General features: G+C 43.4%; 1 protein-coding gene across 11 annotated transcripts in view; it reads right to left on the bottom strand.

Annotated features, from left to right (window-relative positions):
- Positions 1 to 699: 699 nt before the first annotated feature.
- Positions 700 to 20,597, bottom strand: part of SCN8A (sodium voltage-gated channel alpha subunit 8) — a 180,927-nt gene continuing 161,029 nt past the window's right edge. For 6 of the 11 annotated variants that reach the window (XM_069491145.1, XM_069491139.1, XM_069491140.1 and 3 more), the window contains exons 22-27: positions 18,474 to 18,758; positions 16,233 to 16,292; positions 15,566 to 15,697; positions 14,489 to 14,593; positions 11,434 to 11,704; positions 5,082 to 7,285 (exon numbers count right to left, since the gene is read on the bottom strand). In XM_069491145.1, coding sequence (XP_069347246.1) covers positions 6,138 to 7,285; positions 11,434 to 11,704; positions 14,489 to 14,593; positions 15,566 to 15,697; positions 16,233 to 16,292; positions 18,474 to 18,758 — 2,001 coding nt within the window. In that variant the 3' untranslated portion in view covers positions 5,082 to 6,137. Of the gene's footprint in view, positions 7,286 to 11,433; positions 11,705 to 14,488; positions 14,594 to 15,565; positions 15,704 to 16,232; positions 16,293 to 18,473; positions 18,759 to 20,597 lie in introns of all 11 variants that reach the window. The other 5 variants (XM_069491136.1, XM_069491142.1, XM_069491135.1 and 2 more) reach the window with 2 other exon arrangements.

Here is a 20,597-nt window from a genome sequence, read left to right as displayed (position 1 = left end):
GGAGGGGCTCCAATGCCAGGGTCCCCGCGTGGGAGGCGGACCGCCCAGTTCTTGTGGGCACAGTTCCTTCTCATCTCGCGATGGTTCTTCCACTAAGAGCTACTACCACTTACTGGGCACTATGTGCCAGGCCCTGAAGCAGTCGCATACATTATCTGATAGACTCTTCTAAACCCAAGAGAAATATTATCTCCATCACGTGCCGAAACTGTGGTCACAACTAGTTAATGGCATAGTCAGGTTTTTGACACCAGGTTTTGACACCGTCTGACCTGCAAGTTTGAGCTCCAGAAGGAATGGTCTGTGTGCAGTAAGTCGGCCTGAGAAACACGATGGGGAACAGAACAAGATGTGCAGCGCCCCCTCGAGTATACTCTAGGGCCCTGCTGCAGTGTGAGCAGCTAGAGTGTGCCCACTTGCAGGGCACTGCCCCCAGTGTGCTCGCCCCACTCAGGCAAGGCCTCCTGATGTTCTAAGTGGAGCCCCAGACCTTCCCCACCTACCTCCGAGTGGCTGGGGCACTGCCCGCCCAGCCACAGGGCTGAACCTGGTGAGCCCTCATACAGTCTCTGCCACAGGGGACAGCAGATGAGAGCTGTGGGGTCGGTCCTGGGAGGAGGGAGTGCTTGACACCCGTCCACCCTGGACCAAGGGGCTTTGGGGTGAGAGCAATGACAGAATGACAGGCCAGTCCAAGAGGAGAGTTGAAAACAAGATTGACGTAACCCTTTATTGCAAATTCTAAAGTAAAAAGATGTACAGTACAAAGTAAAATTGAAATTTCATACTATAAACTTCCAATCCACTTATACATTCTCATTTCTCAAGCATTTCTGCCATTTCCGCATAAACAGAACAAGGAACAAGTCGAGGGGGTGAGGGAAGGAGATACAGCAAGGGAAAAAAATTGTCTAGAATCATCACAAACCCCAGAAGCAAGTGAAAGGAAAGACATTTTCTCGACCTGCTGTCCTGGTGATGAGAAGCGGGGGTGGTTGGAGCAGTGCAGTTTAAAATGGCTCTCAGAATAGCAGCATTTATGGTACCATTCAGCTTCCTGAAGTCCAAATAATACTTTGCCCTTCCCTAGTGCCTTTGCCTCTGTATCTCAAAACGCTTTACAAAACATTTAGTTAAAGCCTCACAACACCCCTGTGAGGTAGGTCAGTATTATTATCCCCATTTTACAGATGGGGAAACTGAGGCACAGAGAGGCTAAGTGACTTGCCCAAGGCCACACAGCGAGCCAGTGGTCAAGCTAGGGATAGAATACAGGAGTTCCGTCCCTTTTCTGGAACCACTGGACCACGCTCCCCTTTACCTATATACATTCTTCACACACACACACCACACGTGCACGCCCGCCCACCCATCCCCACTTAGCCTCTATGTACAGCAAACAGCAGTGGGGGGCAGGGGCAGGGGGTGCCTCAGGAGCAGTTTAATGGAGGAAATCTTGGTAATCTTGGAAAGGGAATCCAAGGAAGCACAGAGCTGAACGTGGACTCTGTTGCAAACCTTGGCCTCCCTCCCAATCCAGACTTCCTCTTCTCTCCTGACTTCCCCCTGGCTGGCTAGTTGCAGCCAATTCTTTAGGGGGTGGGGGGTACCTGAAAATGAACGAAGCTTTTTGCAAAACTTTGGGCAACATCTGAGAAAAGAAAGAGGCATCGTTATAGAAGATGCCCAGGACTCAAGTCACAAAGTCATAACCCATGGCAATCTCACCTCCACAGCAGGCCTGGAGGCTGGGGGCCGAGAGGAGGATGGGGACTGACCTACCAGCCATCTCTCTCCAGAGTGGAGCTACTGGAGCAGACTAGAGTGGGCACTTCAAGATCCTCCTGAGAGAGTGTTCCTGAACCAGGAGACATGGCCTAGGCCTAGAGAGGGATGTCCCAAAAGGGGACAGAGAGAGAAGGAAGGGGAAGGGTGCCCCCTCCCCTGTGCAGATGTGAAGGAGACCAGCCTGGTCTGCTGGTCTGTGGGGCGATGGAGGGAGGGCCCAGCGCTAGCTAGCAGAGTGGAGGTCATTGGGCATCGTGCTTGCCCTAGCTTTGGGGCATGAGGGTAGTTTTTTTTCCTTAACATACTAGTGAAAAATGCAGAAGTAAGGCCAGTCCAGCTGAGTTGGCTGACGGTATCTCTGGGGGCTCTGCCAGGTGGATTAGATGAGGAAGTGTTTTAGGCCTCTGAGCACCGGCCGGCGGTGGGGGCTGGGGGGGGGGTGCCACATGCAATGGGTGAGTGGGGACCTGGGGAGTCAGGACCTTGCTTTTCTTTCCGGTTTCTACTTCTCAGCCAGAACTTTGCGAGAGACCCTCTGATTTCTCTCCCTGCTATACCCCTCCTTTCCCCAAATGTGCTAAGGTCCCAATTGCCAGACCCCTCCTAGGACTCAAGAATTGGGATAGTCAAGCAACAAACACACACCAAGACAGGCTTCCCTTGTACAGTTAAAAGGGTCATTTTTATTTTGTTTCCTTTTGGCTTAGAGTAGTGATGTACTTTTTATCAGGTCTCATGTAGGGCAGCGTTGGCCTCCATGCATTCGTAATACACTAATCTTCACTACTGGTCTTTCACAGGTTTACATTGGTTGCAGCAAAAAGTAAAAGAACTCAGGGCACTGTCGCTCCAGGGGCTGTGACTGGGAGTTTCTGTTTATCTCTTCCCAGTCGACTTCTGATGCCAAAAGCGGCTCATTTAGAAAGGAGTGAGAGTAGGTCATGTTGACTGGAAAAGTTTTTCCTGCTCTCACCCTCTGCTTTAAATTACGGCATCGCCTCATCTTAAGCAACTAGGAGGTTACGGGAAGAAGAGGGGAAAAGTGTTTTTCACACACAAACCAGCAACCATGTCAGCTGCTGCTCAGTGGCTTTGGCTCTGCATTTTAAATTAACAGCATCACATGTCTTTTTGCTTTTTGTCCTTTTTTTTAAAGGTGGATTGTGGAGTATAAATACTGCACCAAGGACCTGGCTACAAAAAATAAATATTTATATTATATTTATATATCTATATATATATATGTGCAGTGATACTGTGGCTGCTGCAGCTTTTGATTGGCTTCATTAATATTTGGCAAAGCGTTGCCACTTACCCACTCAGTGAAGACGTACAAAAATGTCACCACTGATTCTCTCAGTTCAATGCCTGTTAACTGCGGGTGTAAACTGCTGGTGATGGTGTCATTTACTACCAAAGAAGTGTGGAGCAGGATGGGTGAGCGAGAGACTGAGTGAGTGAGCAGGTGGAGGACAGTGGGTGAGGGATAAGAAGGTGGGAAAGTTTTTTTAAAAAAAGTGAAACTTCAAATAGAGCGGAGGTGGCTTCTTTCCTATGAGGCTGGCTGATGGATGCCAGATACCAAGGCCCACGTGTTACCGAGGAGACAGCCTGCTGGGCTGGGATCGGGAGCTGGGGAAGGCAACAAGTCACATCTCAGAAAGTCTCGTCAGTATCTCTCCCAGCTTTATGACATCACTAGCATGAACACCGGGTGTACCCAGAGGGATCTTACAGCTCTGTTGCCCATCTCAAGACCTAAGAACAATTAGTAAGTTTAGCCAAATCTTGCATAGAAGTGGTTAGAATTTATTGCACATTGGAACAAAAATATATATTTTTTGTTGTTTTGGAAAAGACCATTAGCAATAAAAAATTTTTTGTCTGTCTGTCTGGTTTGGGGATGTACATTGGCTGACAGCATCTAAGTTCTAAGAAGAAAGAAAAGTATAAAAAATAAAAATAAACATGACAATGGCATAAGCCAGAAGCCATTTCCTATTTAATAAGTTAATAATTTGTATTTACAAAAAGGCATGCCAATAAAATAAAATTATATATTACAGTATTTATAATTCTCTTAAAAATAACCACACATGTCAGCTTCTGTTTTGTGCTGTTTACAATGTAGCCTGTACATGTTACTATACATTCATCCTAGCAGTTAGCAGGGGCACGGAAAGAAATGCCTTCCCAATCTGGCATCGGGTGTAGTACAAAAATTCTACAGATGCTGCTGCAGAAGCAGGCTTAAGAGAGCTGGACGGTTTCTAATGGTCCAACAAGCTAGAAAGCTCTGCTTACTGACTTTCTGTGGTTTGTTCTATGCAAAACTAGTCAAGTGGACTGTGAAATTACCTCCAAAGTGCATCTACTGCAAGGCAGATCGGTGTGTCTGATTATGGGTTGTTCCCCGCCCCCCCTCCCACCCCGTTGTATGGTTCAGGAAGAATTTATTTTGATTTGGTTGGCATGCTAAAGTCTCTCCTCATTCTTTGTACAGACTTCCTGACACATTCAACTGCAGCATCTTGGCTTTGAAATCTAGTCATCAGATGAGAAACCCCTGGACTAAAAACTGTCTTCCCTAAAGCAGGGGATGGAATGGAAGATATGACGCTCCCCTAGAAGCCACCCTCCAATGACAACGGGCAGGTCGCTAAGCAGATAGCAAAACTGGCTGCAAGGGAATGCGCTGGGGGAAACTGGAACGTCCTAAAGAATATTAAATTGCTTTCTCATGAAAACCAGTGCAGTAAAGAAACCAAGTGGGCTTAGTTCAGAGGCGGCTTCCTCTCTACCTCAGGTCCCACCAGTGACTATTATTCTAATAATAAATGAAAGAAATCATAGCCATAACCCCAGTGCTGCTGCCCTTACCCACCTCCGTGAGTAAGGGAAGCCCTGCTCAGTGAACGAATGTGATGGAGGCAGGAGGAATCATGCAGTGTATAAGCTTTCGACAACCCCTCTGCAGAAGAGAAAGGTCAGTTAAGAATATCTGAACCCCTCTCCATGTTGACCCAAGCCTGGGGAAAGCCACAATGCAGAGGAAATGATACTAAATGAAGTGGGCACCCCATAACTCCCAATGAAAGGTCATTTTAAGTTCCCCAAATTACCCCCTAGAGATAACAAGCTACTTTGAATAGCACTTTTATCTCTACCCCAAATAAGAGTCAATTTTCCAGTATGAAGGCTAAACAATCATCATAAATATTGCAAGATACAAATGAACTTTTTTTTTTTAGCCCTAGGATTTGGTTTTATAGTGACATTAATAGTACAAGCCATTCAGGATCAAAGTCTCCCCCATGTACTGGACACAGAGCAGCATTATATAGTTCATCTTGCAAAATGTGCAACAATGGCTGTATGTTAGAGATGTCTGTTAAACATATACACGCAACGGATCCATCTGCTTGTTGGATGGGGTTTGTTTTTTGTTGTTGGTGGTGGTAGTACCCTGCGTAGGGAAGCAGGTTTATGCTTCCCTACCCAGAGGGTATATGAAAGACTTTAAAGAACTCATAAAATTGTAGCCAGTATGGAACTCTTACCATTTTCTCCAAATACAGTGAACGGTGCAGGGCTGGGTCCTGTCCAAAGTCTGACCCAATGCAGGGGACAGGATTAGTAGTGTCCTGTGGTGTATGGATCTCATGCATGACTTCTGATCACAGCATGCCATCATGCAAATCATTTCTACGCATTGAACGAGCACAATGTTTGGAATTGGCCTGAGCAAGTCCTCCTCAGCCTGAAGAAACCTGATTGTTTTCCCCCACCCATCTCCAAACCACGTGAAGCCCATGTGCAGAAGATGCTGTTTATGTCAAAGAAACTGACAATTAAATGACATGGGCTAAATGTGAGTGTGTGTGTGTTTTCTTTTTGCTGCTTAGCTTAACTAATGTAAGAATGCAAATATAGTTTGCATGAACAAACAAACTTTTAAAGTGATGCTTTCTGCTTCTGAGAATCAACAAAATGAAAAAATAAAATCCATTTGGCTGCAACGGAAATATGCTGGTCCCGGCAGCCTCTCCTCTGTTTTTGTATCCTGTTAGTTTTGTCCTAAGTTGCATTGACTGATGTGGAACATGCAGTAACCACCTGCCCAAGCATTAGAAAATCTGTGAGTCCAGGGAGCAGGGTCCTTTGCCCTTGGCAGGTCACTGCTCAAGATGCAACTGTGTTTGTTACATGGTAAGCAGACTACGTTTGGTATAGATCTTCAGGTTAAAGTGTCTCCACAGCTGTTCTGCATTGATAATATTCAGGAAGTTTGTAAACAATCTTTCACTTGCAAGTTTTAAATCTGTATAATATTTAATTTTTGCTCTCCTCTAACACTTGGATTCTCTGACCTCTTTTTGTCTTTTGGCTCTTTCCCTTCTTCCTTCCTCTGCCCGCTGCTGTTTCTCCTTTTCGGGTTTAGTTACACTGTCATAGGACGGGAGGGAGGCTGTAGACGGGGTGCTCTCTTTTTTCTCCCGGTGTGTGCCTCCATTCTCCAGCTTATTGGAAGTTGTCTTTTTGCAGATGAAGCCCCGCCTTGCCAAATGTCCCCGGTAGGCACGCTGCAGGACCACAGCAGATACCTCCTCCTGCTTGCGCCGCAGTGTGGTTGTGATTGGCTCGTAAGACACTTTGGAAGGATTGGATGCCACGAACCGCTCTTCCATCTGCTGCCGCAGAATGTCCAACTCCCCACTATCTCCTAGGACCCGCTTGGTGAAGGCAAAAAGGATGTCCAAGCAGTGGATGCGATCCCCACTCACCATTGGCAGATCCATGGCAATGAGCTCAATGGTATTGGGCTTGGGCACTCGGAGAGGATGCTCCAAGGCATCTGCAAAGTCTGCCAGCTTACAGTACTCGATGAATTGGGTGGCATCGGGGTCAAACTTCTCCCAGATCTCATAGAAGGTCTCAAAGTCATCCTCACTCAGAGGGTCTGCACTTTCCTCTGTGGCTACACTGAAGTTCTCCAAGATGATGGCAATGTACATGTTCACAACAATTAGGAAGGAGATAATGATGTAGCTTACAAAGAAGAAGATGCCCACTGAGGGGTTCCCACAGTCTCCCTTAAAGCCACTCCCTGGGTGTTCCTTATCTAGACTGCAGTCAGGAGGGCGGTTTAGGATGGGCAGCAGCAGGCCATCCCAACCAGCCGAGGTTGTGATCTGAAACAGGCAGATCATGCTGTTGCCAAACGTCTCAAAGTTGAACATGTCATCAATGCCAGCCTCATGCTTCACATATGCAAAATTGGACATCCCAAAGATGGAGAAGATGAACATGACCAGGAAGAGCAGAAGCCCAATGTTGAACAGGGCAGGCAAGGACATCATTAAGGCAAAGAGCAGGGTACGAATCCCTTTGGCACCTTTGATCAGACGCAAGATGCGCCCAATTCGGGCCAATCGGATGACTCGGAATAGGGTTGGGGATACAAAGTATTTCTCAATTATATCAGCCAGGAACATTCCTAAGAAGAGGAATAGAAGAAGTTACGTTACTGAGATTGGAGATACCTTTCTCTTTGCTTCTTTTACCTGGCACTATGGAACCCTTAAGTTCAAAGGGCTTTGCAGAATGAGTGCCTTCCTATTCAATCTGAACTCTCATAATAAAAGTAATTACACATTTCAAACAGAGAGAAAAGTAAAGAAAACAATAGAATAGACACCTATGTGCCTAACACATAGATTTTTGTTGTTGTTTTTTGTTTGTTTGCATTTTGAGATGGGGTCTCACTATGTTTCCCATGCTGGTCCTGAACTCCTGGGCTCAAGCCATCCTCCTGTCTCAGACCTCCTGAGTAGCTGGGATTACAGGAATGAGCCACCATAGCTGACTAACACACAGATATAATAGAGGCTAGCATTTTATCAAATTTCCTTCCTCTTTCTCCATCTCCAGAAGCATCCACAATCCTGAAGATGGTATGTATCATTCTAGGGTGTGTCTTTACAGTTTTACTATGTATGAGTCCATACATAATATATCGCATCCTACTATGGTTAGGAAATTATACTGGATCTGTCTTTTTGGATCTTTTTATCTACTTAGATCTCTAACTTGTTTTTGAGAATTAACATTATGTTTGTGACATTGATCCCTCATGGTAAAATAATTTTAGATTATTTATTTGAACAGTTAAATGGTATTCCTTTTTATGAATAGGTCCTCATTTATGTGTTTTCCTACTCAAGGATAATAAATTTTTAATCAGATTTTTTTTTGAGACTGGGTCTTGTTCTGTCACCCTTAGCTAGAGTGCAGTGGCATCACCACAGCTCACTACAACCTCAAACTCCTGGGCTTAAGCCATTCTCCTGTCTCAGCTTCCTGAATAGCTGGGACTACAGGTGTCTGCCATGACTAAGTTTTTCTATTTTTAGTAGAGATGGGGTCTCATTCTTGCTCAGTCTGGTCTTGAACTCCTGACCTCAAGTGATCCTCTCCCCTTGGCCTCCCAAAGTACTGGGATTAGAGGCGTGAGCCACTGTGCCTGGCTGTTTTTTTTTTTTTTTTTTTCAGATTTGTGCATATTCAACTTTCCGAGGTGTTACTGATGCTTTCCACAATGATCCTGAATTTCTATATCGACAAACAATGAGTAAGAGAGCTTCCAGCTCACTCCATGACCTTGCTACCCTTTGACTTTGATATCTTATTCTGCTAATACCAACAATTTTCCAAGTATCTTCTTCTTGGCTCTGAAAAAACTCTTTGGTTTCTCATTGCCCCATCTCCCTACTCTACCAAACTAGCTAGAAAACTAGAGAGAACTCTCAGAAGTGACTTTCAACTCCAAGCTTCTAGATTTTGTGCTAAAAGCCATAAATTGGAAACCATTATCAACAGGTAAAAATGCCAAGGAATTAGCAGGATATCAAAGTAAAAGGTGAAAGTGTACAAATCAGAGGACCTTTTCTATTTACATTCATCCAGAGGTCCACTTCAACCAGCCCACTTACTTTAAAAACTGAAGAGCAACAAGGAGAGGTCCCCTTTCCCAGTTAAGTCATGAGCAGTAACTGAAGAAGTCACATGACATAATACATATTACAGTATATGCAATACTTGCATCCCACCATATATGGCGGGCAAGCAAGGCTTCAGAGAGAAGATGAGGTCTGAGTAAGGTTTTGAAGGATGAACGTGTATTTGTTCCCATAGAAAAGGGGCAAGAATTTGGGCAGTCAATAATCTAGGCAGTAGGAACACCATTTAAGGGGTACTCCAGGTGGTTCCAGGGCTACTTTTTACCCTAATTACTCTTAATTTATAAAGATAATTTCTATTCTTTTGTTTTGGAACAAAGTGATGATATTTAACAAAAATCCCAATCATCAGAAGTATCACTCTTCCTTCTCTTTATTTTAGAATACCATTTGAGAACAGGGGGCATGACTCGCTCTGTGGATTTTCTATCCCATTCAATGATGGGTGAGCAGAAAAAGCTGAAGAACAGTGAACAAGGGCAGCATTGTCCCAAGTGTGTTTTATGAGAAGTAAGGAGCATGGATTTGAGGCAGGGGCTGGGCTCGAACCCCACTTGCTCACTTACCACCCACATGTCTCAGTAACGTCTCTGTGCCTCAGTGCCTCATGATTTTTAGAAGGTTCTTGTGAGGATTATATGAATTAACACATGTAAAGCCCTTAGAACGGTGACTGGCACATAGTATATTCCACGAAAATGTGAGATATCATTATTACTACTTGAAAAAATGGTGTTGTAGTCTAATCACGGTGGGATGGCATGTTAAAGCTAAACAGAATTCTTTACTGCAGGACATCCAATAGACTTCAGGACCCTCCAAAGGGAAATCTATGTACAAGGGTACCTGAAGTAATTTCATTATGGGATTCTTTTCTTGGGGAGAAACATATGGTATCAGTGTTCTACATATCAACACACTTTTGGACATGCTGCTCTAGAGGACAGAACTAGAGGGTGGCACTGGCCAAGGGATGCCAGCCACCACCTCACTAGCCCAGCCTGGCCTCTACCACTCTGGCGCTGGCCCCCATGGGTCTTGAGCATGTTCTCTCTGCTGGATAAATGAGTCAAACCTGCCTGGAACCAAGACTGAGTTTTACCATTCGAGATGCCTTTCAGGAAGACAAGGAAAAATTTGGGGAGGGCAATCAATAGGCTGGCATTTCCTTCTGCCTGCCTGCCAGGACACCACCCTTCCATGTTTTTAGGATGAAGCAACACACAGTCACTGTTAAAAATATGGACTTTCTGGCCGGGTGTGGTGGCTCATGCCTGTAATCCTAGCACTCTGGGAGGCCGAGGCGGGAGGATCGCTCAAGGTCAGGAGTTTGAGACCAGCCTGAGCAAGAGCGAGACACAGTCTTTACTGAAAAATAGAAAGAAATTAACCTGACAACTAAAAATATATAGAAAAAATTAGCCAGGCATGGTGGTGCATGCCTGTAGTCCTAGCTACTCAGGAGGCTGAGGCAGAAGGATCGCTTGAGCCCAGGAGTTTGAGGTTGCTTTGAGCTAGGCTGATGCCACGGCACTCTAGCCAGGGTGACAGAGTGAGACTCTGTCTCAAAAAAAAAAAAAAAAAATAAAAAAATAAAAAATATGGACTTTCTGATCAACTTGAGTTCTGCCTCTGCTACCTTCTAGTTCACTGACCTTAGACATCTACACAGTAAAGACAATAAAATAGCCTGCTTCCTGGGCTGTCATAAGGAGCAAACACAGGTATCAAAAGGAGATAACACAGGTAAAGAAACTCTCAAACTGTACCTGGCCCATGGTAAAAGCTCAGTAAATAAGCATTGCCGTCGGCAGCAGCACTACCACAGCCATCACCTCTAGAATTTTTCTAGATTATTTCATTAATATTCAACTTAACAATCATCTCTTTTTCCATTTTATATTTGTTTTTGTATATATGTATGTATACATAATATATACGTATACACATGTATATATACATAGGTATATATCTGTAATATATAGATACATGTATGTGTATATATATAAAAATATTTTTTTAAGACACAGGGTCTCACTCTGTCACCTAGGCTGGAGTGTAGTGGCTTGATCACAGTTCACTGCACCCTCGAACTCCTAGGATCCTTCCACCTCAGCCTCCTGAGTAGCTGGGACTACAGATGCGTGCCACTGCACCCAGCTAATTTTTAAATTTTTTGTAGAGATGGGGTCTTGCTATGTTCCCCAGGTTGGTCTTGAACTCCTGGACTCAAGTGATCCTCCTGCCTCAGCCTCTCAAAGTGCTGGGATTACAGGCATGAGCCACCATGCCCAGCCTGTAGCTATATTTTTTAATGACAACTTTCTTTTACATTCCATTAGACTTTGAACTCTTTGAAAGCAAGAACCAAATCTAATCTTTATTTTTTTTCCTGAGCCACAGAATTTACAATCCAAGACTACTACTCTGAATACTTAGTAGAAACTCATTGATTTTGTAATGGCTAGGCAGGCCCATGAGACAACTTAGGGCACACAGGGGATTAAGCTATGAGGGTGACCTTCTTGCACTTCAGATCTCTGTGCCTCGATGCTCTCCCAGGAAATCTCATCCTCAAAACCAATCAGGTCCTTTTCCCTTCCCCTCCCGTCCCCATCCCACTCACCAACAATGGAGAGGATGACTACGACGAAGTCGAAGATGTTCCAGCCAATAGTGAAGTAGTAGTGCCTCAGGGCAAACATTTTGAGCACACACTCACAGGTGAAGAAGATCACGAAGACCAGGTTAATCCAGTAGAGGATATTCTCCATCTGCTTGCTCTGAGTATCTGTCTCTACCATCATTGTCACCATGTTAAGGCAGATGAGCATCATGATAACAATGTCAAAGGCTTGTTGAGTGACAAGATCAAAGACGATACCTTGGATTTTGTTCTGGGGAGGGAAGGAAAGATACAAAAAGATTTATGGAAGCCTTTCCAAGCAGACCTGTGGAAGCTGCCACCCGGTTAATTGAAGTTCTCTCTGCCTTGTGCTCTGTGACACTGGCCAGCTCTCTACTGCTGCTTCATCAAGAGCATGGATTGAGACCAACATCAGTATTACCTCACCAAGAGTTTACTAAAGTTGCCACACTTCTCCTTCTCTCTCTCTTTTTAGAGACAGGGTCTCACTCTGTCACACAGGCTAGAGTACAGTGGTGCAATCACTGCTCACTGAAGCCTCCTGGGCTCAGGAGATCTTCTTGCCTCAGCCTCCTGAGTAGCTGGGACTACAGACTCTCTTGTGTCTGCAACATCACACACTCTGAATGTCTTCCTACCTCCCCAGCTGCTCCTTTTTAGTCTCATCTGCCAGCCATTTCTTCTCTTAATCTTTTCTATGCTTGATCTTAGCCAAAAGGCTGAGAAGTGGTTCTCTTAATCTCTTCTTTGTCTACATTTTCACCCTAGGAGAGCTCATCTATTCCTACTGCTTATGAACATAAGCAGTAGGAATCTATGTACTTACACTTCTTAAGTTTTTCGTCTCAGCCCATACCTTTCCTCTGAACTCCTGAGCTGCTTACTCGCCATCTCTTCTTGATGACTCATAAGCGTCTCAAACTTACCATGTCCAAGCATCTCATACTTAAGACCAAAGCAGATCCAAGTTCTTTCTCCTGCCCCTCACCCAGCTTGTTCCTCTCTCAATTATTTATCCTGTCTCTCAAGCCAGAAATCTGAGAGTCATCCTTCTCTCTTTCTTCTCCCTCACATCCCCATCTGATCCACTGAAGATCCTTTGACTCTTCCTCCAGAAATATAACTTGAATTCATCCACTGCATTCCACTTCTATTGACCCTACTCTAACCACCATCTTTCACCTGGACTTTCTGAGTCTCTTAACTGGTCTCCCTGCTTCCTCTCGTGCACTCATCCAGTGCAGTCTCCGCACAGCAGCAAGTGTGATTATTTAAAACATAAACAAATCATGTCCTTCCCCTAACCTAAAACCTTTCAGTAGCTTCTCGTGGGGCCTGCACGCAATCCCTGTTGTTAACCTGTCACAGTCTGACCCTGCTCCTCTCACGCCGCTCCCCTGGCTCAATGCCACTGGCCACGCTCATGTTTCTTGCTTCTAGGGTCTCTTTGCTTTGCCTGGAAGCTCTTTCATCAGCTCTCTGGCTCCTCATGCACTCAAGTAGACCCTTCTTGGTGAGGCTTTCTTTCTGTGACTACTGTGTTGAAGCAGGTCTACCCCATAATCCCCAGTTAATTTTTTCCCCACAATATTCCACATTTTATTTTAGCTGTTTGCTTATTTATTATCTATTTCCCCACTATATTATACGCTCCATGATAGCAATGTCTACATTTTGTTCATCACATTATGCCTAATGCCTGAGGCATAGTAGGAGATATCTAAATAATGTTAATCACTCATTATTAGTGTTTCCTACCACACTAAGTTTTTATATTTTAATATGGAAGCAAATAGACTCAGGTTCCCATGTGCAAAGTACTGAACAGAACTTTAGAAATGTTAATCCTTTTCCATTCTCTTTAGTCCCATTTCTATTAAAAAATGGAAAGTCTTAACATCAAGGAAATAAAAAAAGAAATTCTCTTTCTTAAGATTCTCAATTTTTTTTTTTTTTGAGATAGGGTCTCACTCTATCACCCAGCCTCTCATTCCTGGGCTCAAGTAATCTCCCTGCCTTGGCCTCCCAGCGTGCTGGGATTATATGTGTGAGCCATCAGGCCTGGCCTCCCTTGATTTTTTTTTTTTTTTAAGTACCTAGGCACTTGGGCTGCTGCTCATTTTCAGGATTACTGTAATTTGGTGGTTTTCAAACTGTTCTACAAAACCCTAGGGTTTCTTTTCCCTTAGAAGTTGGTGAGGTTGGTGTGCCTGGAGTAGGGTATGGGAGTAAGTGGGAAAAACACTCTGGAACTCCAACTCTTGATTCAAACAAAGTAGCTCTACTTTTATTTCTATGAATTAGGCTGCCTGGTAAGCTTTTATTTTAAAGGTTCTATTGTTTTTTGTTTTTGTGTTTTAAAGTTGCTAAATTACAGTTACAGAAGGAACTTTGAGCCTGGCTTTTGAGGGTCATGTCCAGCTGGGTATGTGGCTTCAGAGCAAGGCATCTCTTCTGAAACAAAAGAACTACCACCAACAGAGCAGTAAAGCAGAATCTCAGCCCCTGAATCTGTTTTACAAAAGGCTCAGTTCAAGAGAGGAAATCCAGGCACCAGACTCTCCTAGTTTTACCCTTTTCTGCTCCCACAAATAGCCAGAAGCATTATTTTAGCTTCTAGACACAGCCTGCAAAGACATACCAGTGGAGTAGAGAAGCTGAAAAAATAACGAACAAATCCTATGGTAGAAGAGAGAGCACCTTTCTTTATGATTTTCCTTTGTTAACTTTTGATTGTCTCTCAAAACATCTCTCTACCAGGGCTAGAGCTAATGTGGTTAACATGCTGACTCCTGGCTGCTTCCCAAGGAAGGCTCAGAGGATAGGTCAAGGACTGATACATATTAATAAAAGCCATCCCATTCCTTAATCCCTGTTTTTCTGCTGTCTTGCTCAGATCTTTTGGACGGGTGGCTAGGAGAGGATTGGTGGGCACCAGGCAGAGATCACTTACTTCCCCTCCTTTGCAGTCGCTCTAGCAGTGCTTTCTCCATTTGGGTTCTCCCTACGTCCTCAGCCTACACAATGTACTTACCAGGGGACGGGGAATGGGTTTCTGCGGTTTCTTTGAGCCCAGCTTTTTCATTGCATTGTAGTACTTCTTTTGTTCCTCGGTCATGAAGATGTCCTGACCTCCGAAGTAAAGGAGGAAAAAAGAGAACAGACAATTACAACTGGCTCTCACATGCTATGGGTTTGGACCTAAGGTTCAACGCTGAGAACTGAGAGAGACCTATCCCCTTTCCTTTCCACAGGCCAGTTTAGCTAATGGCTGTCCCAGAGTGAGGCAGGCCTGGGACAATTATTCTAATTCAAAGAGATATCTGCCTTTGTTTTCGGCTCAGGATTTCTAAGATCTGATGGTCACCAATCTGATGGATTGTTCAACAACAGACCCTCATGGAAGGGAGCTGAGACTCTGAAGACAGTCATGTTTCACAGTCTCATAACATTTTTTGGGCCTGTTTTGCTGATAAATTCTAGAAAAACTATGTTAAAATAAAAGAATCTTCAAGTCCTGGCTAATGGCCCACTTACTTTAGACGATAGTCAAAACTGAGACATTCTGGTGCAAGAAAGCAATTTGGAGAGTTTCTTAGAGTTTGCTGGGACAGACCTGACTTATAAAATGAATAACAAGAGTAATCTTTTCAACTTGCTTGGGAAAAATTGTTTACCTCCCGGGACAAGCAAGGCAGTAAATTTTCCAGGGATGGTCTCTCAAATCCCAATTTGCTAGTGGTGCCCAGGGATTAGCACGGATAATGACAAGTCTAGACAATTTCTACTTCTCGCTATAGCTATTCGTCTGTTTCTTTTCTTTTCACATCTGTTACTAGAGGTACTCTCTGACCTTCCCTCCCTCCGGTGGGAGAACAAAGCCAGTCATAGGCCTCAGGAATAAACATTTACTAGTAAATGTGGTAAACCACATGCTGCAAAATCCAGCCCCAAACAGAACAAGTTGGTTAGGGCTAATGTACAGTGGGGCCAAGGCCAAAGTGAGGTGACGATATGGATTTTAGAGAAACACAGTGGGGCATTTTCTCTAGAGATAAGGACAGAAGTGCCTCTTCTGGGTTGACCACCGCAATGAGGGGAGGAGACCTATCTTTTTCTTTTGTTGATTGAAGTTATCAATGATGACACCAATGAACAGGTTCAGGGTGAAGAAGGAGCCGAAGATGATGAAGATCACAAAGTAGATGTACATGTAAATGTTGTCCTCATACTTAGGCTGCTCCTCAGGCTGTAAAAGGACAGGAAAAAAGGAAGGGAGTCAGCTTCCAGTATGGGGATCAGGTGGGTGATTCTGACATGCCAAGGACATCAGCCGTAACTCTGAGCACTTGAGCTGCTAAAGAAGCTGGGGTGGGAGCCCTAGATTATTTCTACCTGCCTCTTTCTCCACACTGGCACAGCTTGCCCTGAGAGGGCACAACTCCTGCCATGACTTATGTGGAGAACATGCAAGTCATGAGGCAAGGGGGAAGGAGAGCTGTTTGCTAGGAGCCACGTTGTTATTCCAAAGCAGGGCTGAAGCATAGACAGCTCCACTGAAGCCAAGTAGAAATCAACAGCCTAATCGTCTAGAGCCAGTGTAAGAGAGTGGTGACTTACTGAGAGGAGGAAAATGATCTATAATCAATAAGATAAGCAATAAAGGTTCCAAATAGAAACTACAACTCCTCCATTCCCACTGCTCCCTCCCTTTCTCTTCCTTGGTGGGATGCTGCCTGCTTTCTAACCATCTGAGGTCGTGTTTTCACCATGTACACCCTTACCTTGCGGGAATCTACAGCTGCATACATGATGTCCATCCAGCCTTTGAAGGTCGCCTGGCAAACAGAGTCAGTGATTAGACTGTGCCTGTTAGGGAGTGGGCGGGAGTCTGGGCAGGAGTCCCAAAGGCCAGTATCAGGTTTAGCGACAACACATGACAGGGAGTTTGGGCATGGCCTCACTTAGACATAGAATTTTCTGTTTATTAATACAGGTCCCAAGGGAGCTTTGTGTAAGTACCCGAAAAGAATATCAAAGTTTGGCAAAGAAACATGCTGATAGCTGAGCACAGTGGCTCACGCCTGTAATCCTACCACTCTCAGAAGCTGAAGTGGGAGGATCACTTGAGGTATGGAGTTCGAGACCAGCCTGAGCAAAAGAGTAAGATCACGTCTTTACTAAAAATAGAAATATTAGCCGAGCATTGTGGTGCACTCCTGTAGTCCCAGATGCTTGGGAGGCTGAGGCAGGAGAATCACTGGAGCCCAGGAGGTTGAGGTTGCAGTGAGCTATGATGATGCCACTGCACTCTGAGTGACAGAGCGAGACTTTGTCTCAAAAAAAAAAAAAAAAAAGAAAAAGAAAAAAAGAAACATGTTGATGATGGTCATTGGATTAATGCTTTACAAAAGGTCTTTAAAATGGGCCTGAGAAGGCTGCCTAAAGCTAGGGCAAACTCATATTTATGAATGAATGGCAGGAATTTACCGAAGGTGCTTAGAATTTGGCCCTCCACTGAGCAGTCATTTTTAAAATAGGTATTAAGCAATGGGGGTGTGAAAAAATTAACAGTTGCACTTATAAAAAAAAAAAAAACAAAGTCAGAACTTATCCCCTATGAATAGCCACCCACATATGTAACCATGTAATAGTGGCAATATGGGCTTCATCCTTGACAGTCCCTTCCCAATTCTACTCCTTTGGTCTACCATATCTAGCCTGATTTTGGGAACAAATATGGATGCCTAATTTACTATTCTTAGTATTTTATTTACTCAAGTAGATTCTAAGCTTTTTCAGGGTGTGGGAAGTTCTTTTTTCATCTGATGGCCCCAGTACTGTCCTGTCGAGCACAGTGCCGTGCACATGGTGGGACTCTGTGACTTCCATGTTTGACTGGTTTGTTGATGTGTACTGGTTTTCTGGAGCTGCTCCAATTCAGATTCCATTTGTGGGTCCAATTTCTTGAACTGAGATAGAATAGCAAAAGAGCTTTGGGGTGGAATAAACTACTGCTCATTCCGTGAACTTTGCTTTCTATTACTAGCTGATAGTGAGTGTTACTACGTGTAAATTTAGGTTGAGAGCTTCACCTGCATTATTGCATTTAGTACTCCCAAGAATTGTATGATACAGGCATGGTAATGACAGTAACAAATATACATAACAGCAATTTCCATTAATTGAGCACTGCTACGTGCTGGGCATTGTGCTAAGAAATTTAAAAAAATCATGAATCCTCTTAACAACCATAAAAGATATTATTATCTATATTTAATAGATGAAGAAACAAAGAGTCCGAGAGGCTGAATAATTTGTCCAAAGTTACATATCCAATAAATATCAGAGTGTAGCTCAAATCTGTCTCCGTCTGATTCCAAAGCTTATGAGCTTTCATTGCATTGTACTGTCTTGTCAAATATTCCAAACATTTGATGAGAGGAAGAGAAAACGAGGCATGAAGAAATGAAATTAGGCAAAAGAGAGTTATCTGCATAATTAAAATAAATCCCTTCTTACTGTGACATTAGTTTGAGGCCTTTCTCTGGGGAGGAGCTTATGTAAGTATGGCATCAACACACTGCTGTTTTCTTTTCTTTAGTTAACTTTAATGTAGCTAGTATGTAGGATTATTCTGGTCCATCAAAATTGTCATCGCTTTTTATTTTTGTCTATGCACTTATCTTCTTGATTTTTTTTGGTCTTTCTCTTTAATTACACACTCTGGGGAGAGAAAGCGATCTCACCACCATTTCATTACACTGCAGGACTCTTTATTTGTTGCTGAGTGGCACTCTGCTCCTAAGCACAGTGAGAGATTCCCTTTGAATGAGATCTTATAGAAGTCAGAGAATACTCAGGAAAGGTGTCTCTCTGAAACTGGATTGAGAAATAACACTGGTCTCTTGGACTTATTGAGAATGATCCTGATTCTGGAAGGAGGGTTGAGAAGAAGCCAAATGGGATTTTTGCTAGCTGCCTGAATTGCACAGAACTGAAAAAATAACAATACTTACCACTTGAAGAAGGGCCAGATATCCTGCCCCAACATTGTCAAAGTTGATCTTCACATTCTTCCATCTGATCTCTGTATTGTTTCCCTCCATGAGCTTTTCACACTCAGTTTTATTGTTGACCTCTTCGATTTCAAATCGGATTTCAGAAGACTCATTAAAGCAGTAGTGGTACTTTCCCGCAAACAGGTTAACTCCCATGATGCTGAAAATCAGCCAGAAGATGAGACACACCAGCAGCACATTCATGATGGAGGGGATGGCGCCCACCAAGGCATTCACCACCACCTGCATTGGAAGGGGGAGGTTGCTGAGTGTTGGGAGGAAATGGGGGCAGGCGCATTCTTTTGATTTCCAGGCGGGGAATGGCATTGTATGGCTTGTTCTGTTCTGGAAATAGTATGTTCCCTTTGGAATTAGAGTAACTGGACAGATCCGTAAGTTGGACCCCAAATTTCTAAGTCTAGGAACTGTATTTTAAGGAATTTTAGTAAGTTACATCTTTATTTCAACTAACAAAAATTCCTCTGCCCAAGTTGACCTAGATCTCTCCTATGCACCAACCTGGGACTAAAAAAATTATTTCTTAGTCCAGTCTCCTTCCTCCTCAATTCATAAAATATGGCCCATGGGAAAATCTGAGTAACTTTAAGTTTATTAGTTGCCTTTCAACAGACATTCCCCCTCTGAAAAACAAGGTATGATTATTCAAAATCACAGAGAACTACCCTTTGGGGATAGCAGAAAATCAGTCAAAAGTACATGACGTCTCTTAAGACTATGCAAGGCCAATTATCTTATTTCAGGCAATAGCCGAGCATGCATATTGTGCAGGCTCAAGAAAAAAAGCTATATTCCCTCTACCAAACAGTATAAAATAAAATCTGAACAAATGTGCTTTTCACTCAAGGTTCATTATTCTTTGTCAGCCTTTTTTTTTCTAACTTTGTGGGCTTCTGCATCTAAGAGTCACCCCCTGCTTGGCTAATACTGACACCTCTGCTCAATCCAGGGCTTGACTCCACTCTTCACAATATATTAGAAATAGGAATGATGGAAAGTTTTTTGGGAGGGTTTAGATTAGCCCATAACTGCTCTTGAAAGTCAAAAATTGGCATATTGTTAAAAGTCACTGATTACAGTAAGCTCAGGAATGAAAAAAAAATCAAAGGAAAAATTCCTTAGGAATTACAGTTTCTGGGTTGTTTTTTAACTTTGCTTTACACTGTAGGTGAGAGTAGCTGGACAACACTTCCACTGTTGTAGCAGTTTTCACCAGATTAGTTCAAAGTGCTTGCAGAAACATTTCAGGTGGTGGGACCGAAAACAAGGCTGGTTTTAATTTCTGACCTCTCACTTGCTGTTGTCTTAAGCAGGACTGCTAGGTCCAGAAAGGTTATCCTAACATGGGAGGAATGTTTCTTCCCTTTTCTAATATCCTAAGGGGATTAATGGAGCTAAAGTAAAGACACTAGATACAATGGAAGTTTGCCTTCTCCTGATGTTTTTTTCAAAGGAGGTGACAAATATCACCATGTCCCTGCATCAGTTTTTCAGTGCAGGCAAGAGACATGAGTGGCTGCCAACTAGCACAGCACAGAAAGGGTGGAAGGGTCAGGCTGTGCAAGAAACGCCAGGGGGCAGCTTTAGGTTTTAGGTTTGGGTTTTCCTTATCTTCGTTTTTGCTTTAGACTGCAATGTCACCCATGGGAACATGTGGTTGTAAAGAGCTACCTCTTCTGTCTTATATTAATATAAAAAAAGGCAATGATATTCTGCTAAGGAGTCACTCTTTCTTTCAGATTAAAATATTCATTTTGTGTTTCTCCAATTCATCTATGAAGGCCTTTAGATTGAGAGGCAGTTATTTCTTAATCCTCAGACCAAGAAATCTCTTCTAGATCTGATCGCTCTGTCATTAGTGTAAAATATTTATTACTTCGTTAATCATTTATTACTTTGAGCAAGAAAAGCCAGAATATCTGAAATCTGGAAAATCTTCAATGTTTTTTTGGAGAATGATATTCATATTTATTTATGACCAAATTTGTTACGTATTCAGATTTGAATTTACCTCCTCATTCTACAGTTGCTCACCCTTTGGCGGGAGCACTAAAAAGCAATGGA

The sequence above is a fragment of the Eulemur rufifrons genome, chromosome 16 (genome assembly GCF_041146395.1).
Source record: "Eulemur rufifrons isolate Redbay chromosome 16, OSU_ERuf_1, whole genome shotgun sequence".
Classification (NCBI taxonomy): Eukaryota; Metazoa; Chordata; class Mammalia; order Primates; family Lemuridae; genus Eulemur; species Eulemur rufifrons.
The sequence above is the reverse complement of the archived record's forward strand: the minus strand, read 5'-3'. Positions and strand labels throughout refer to the sequence as shown.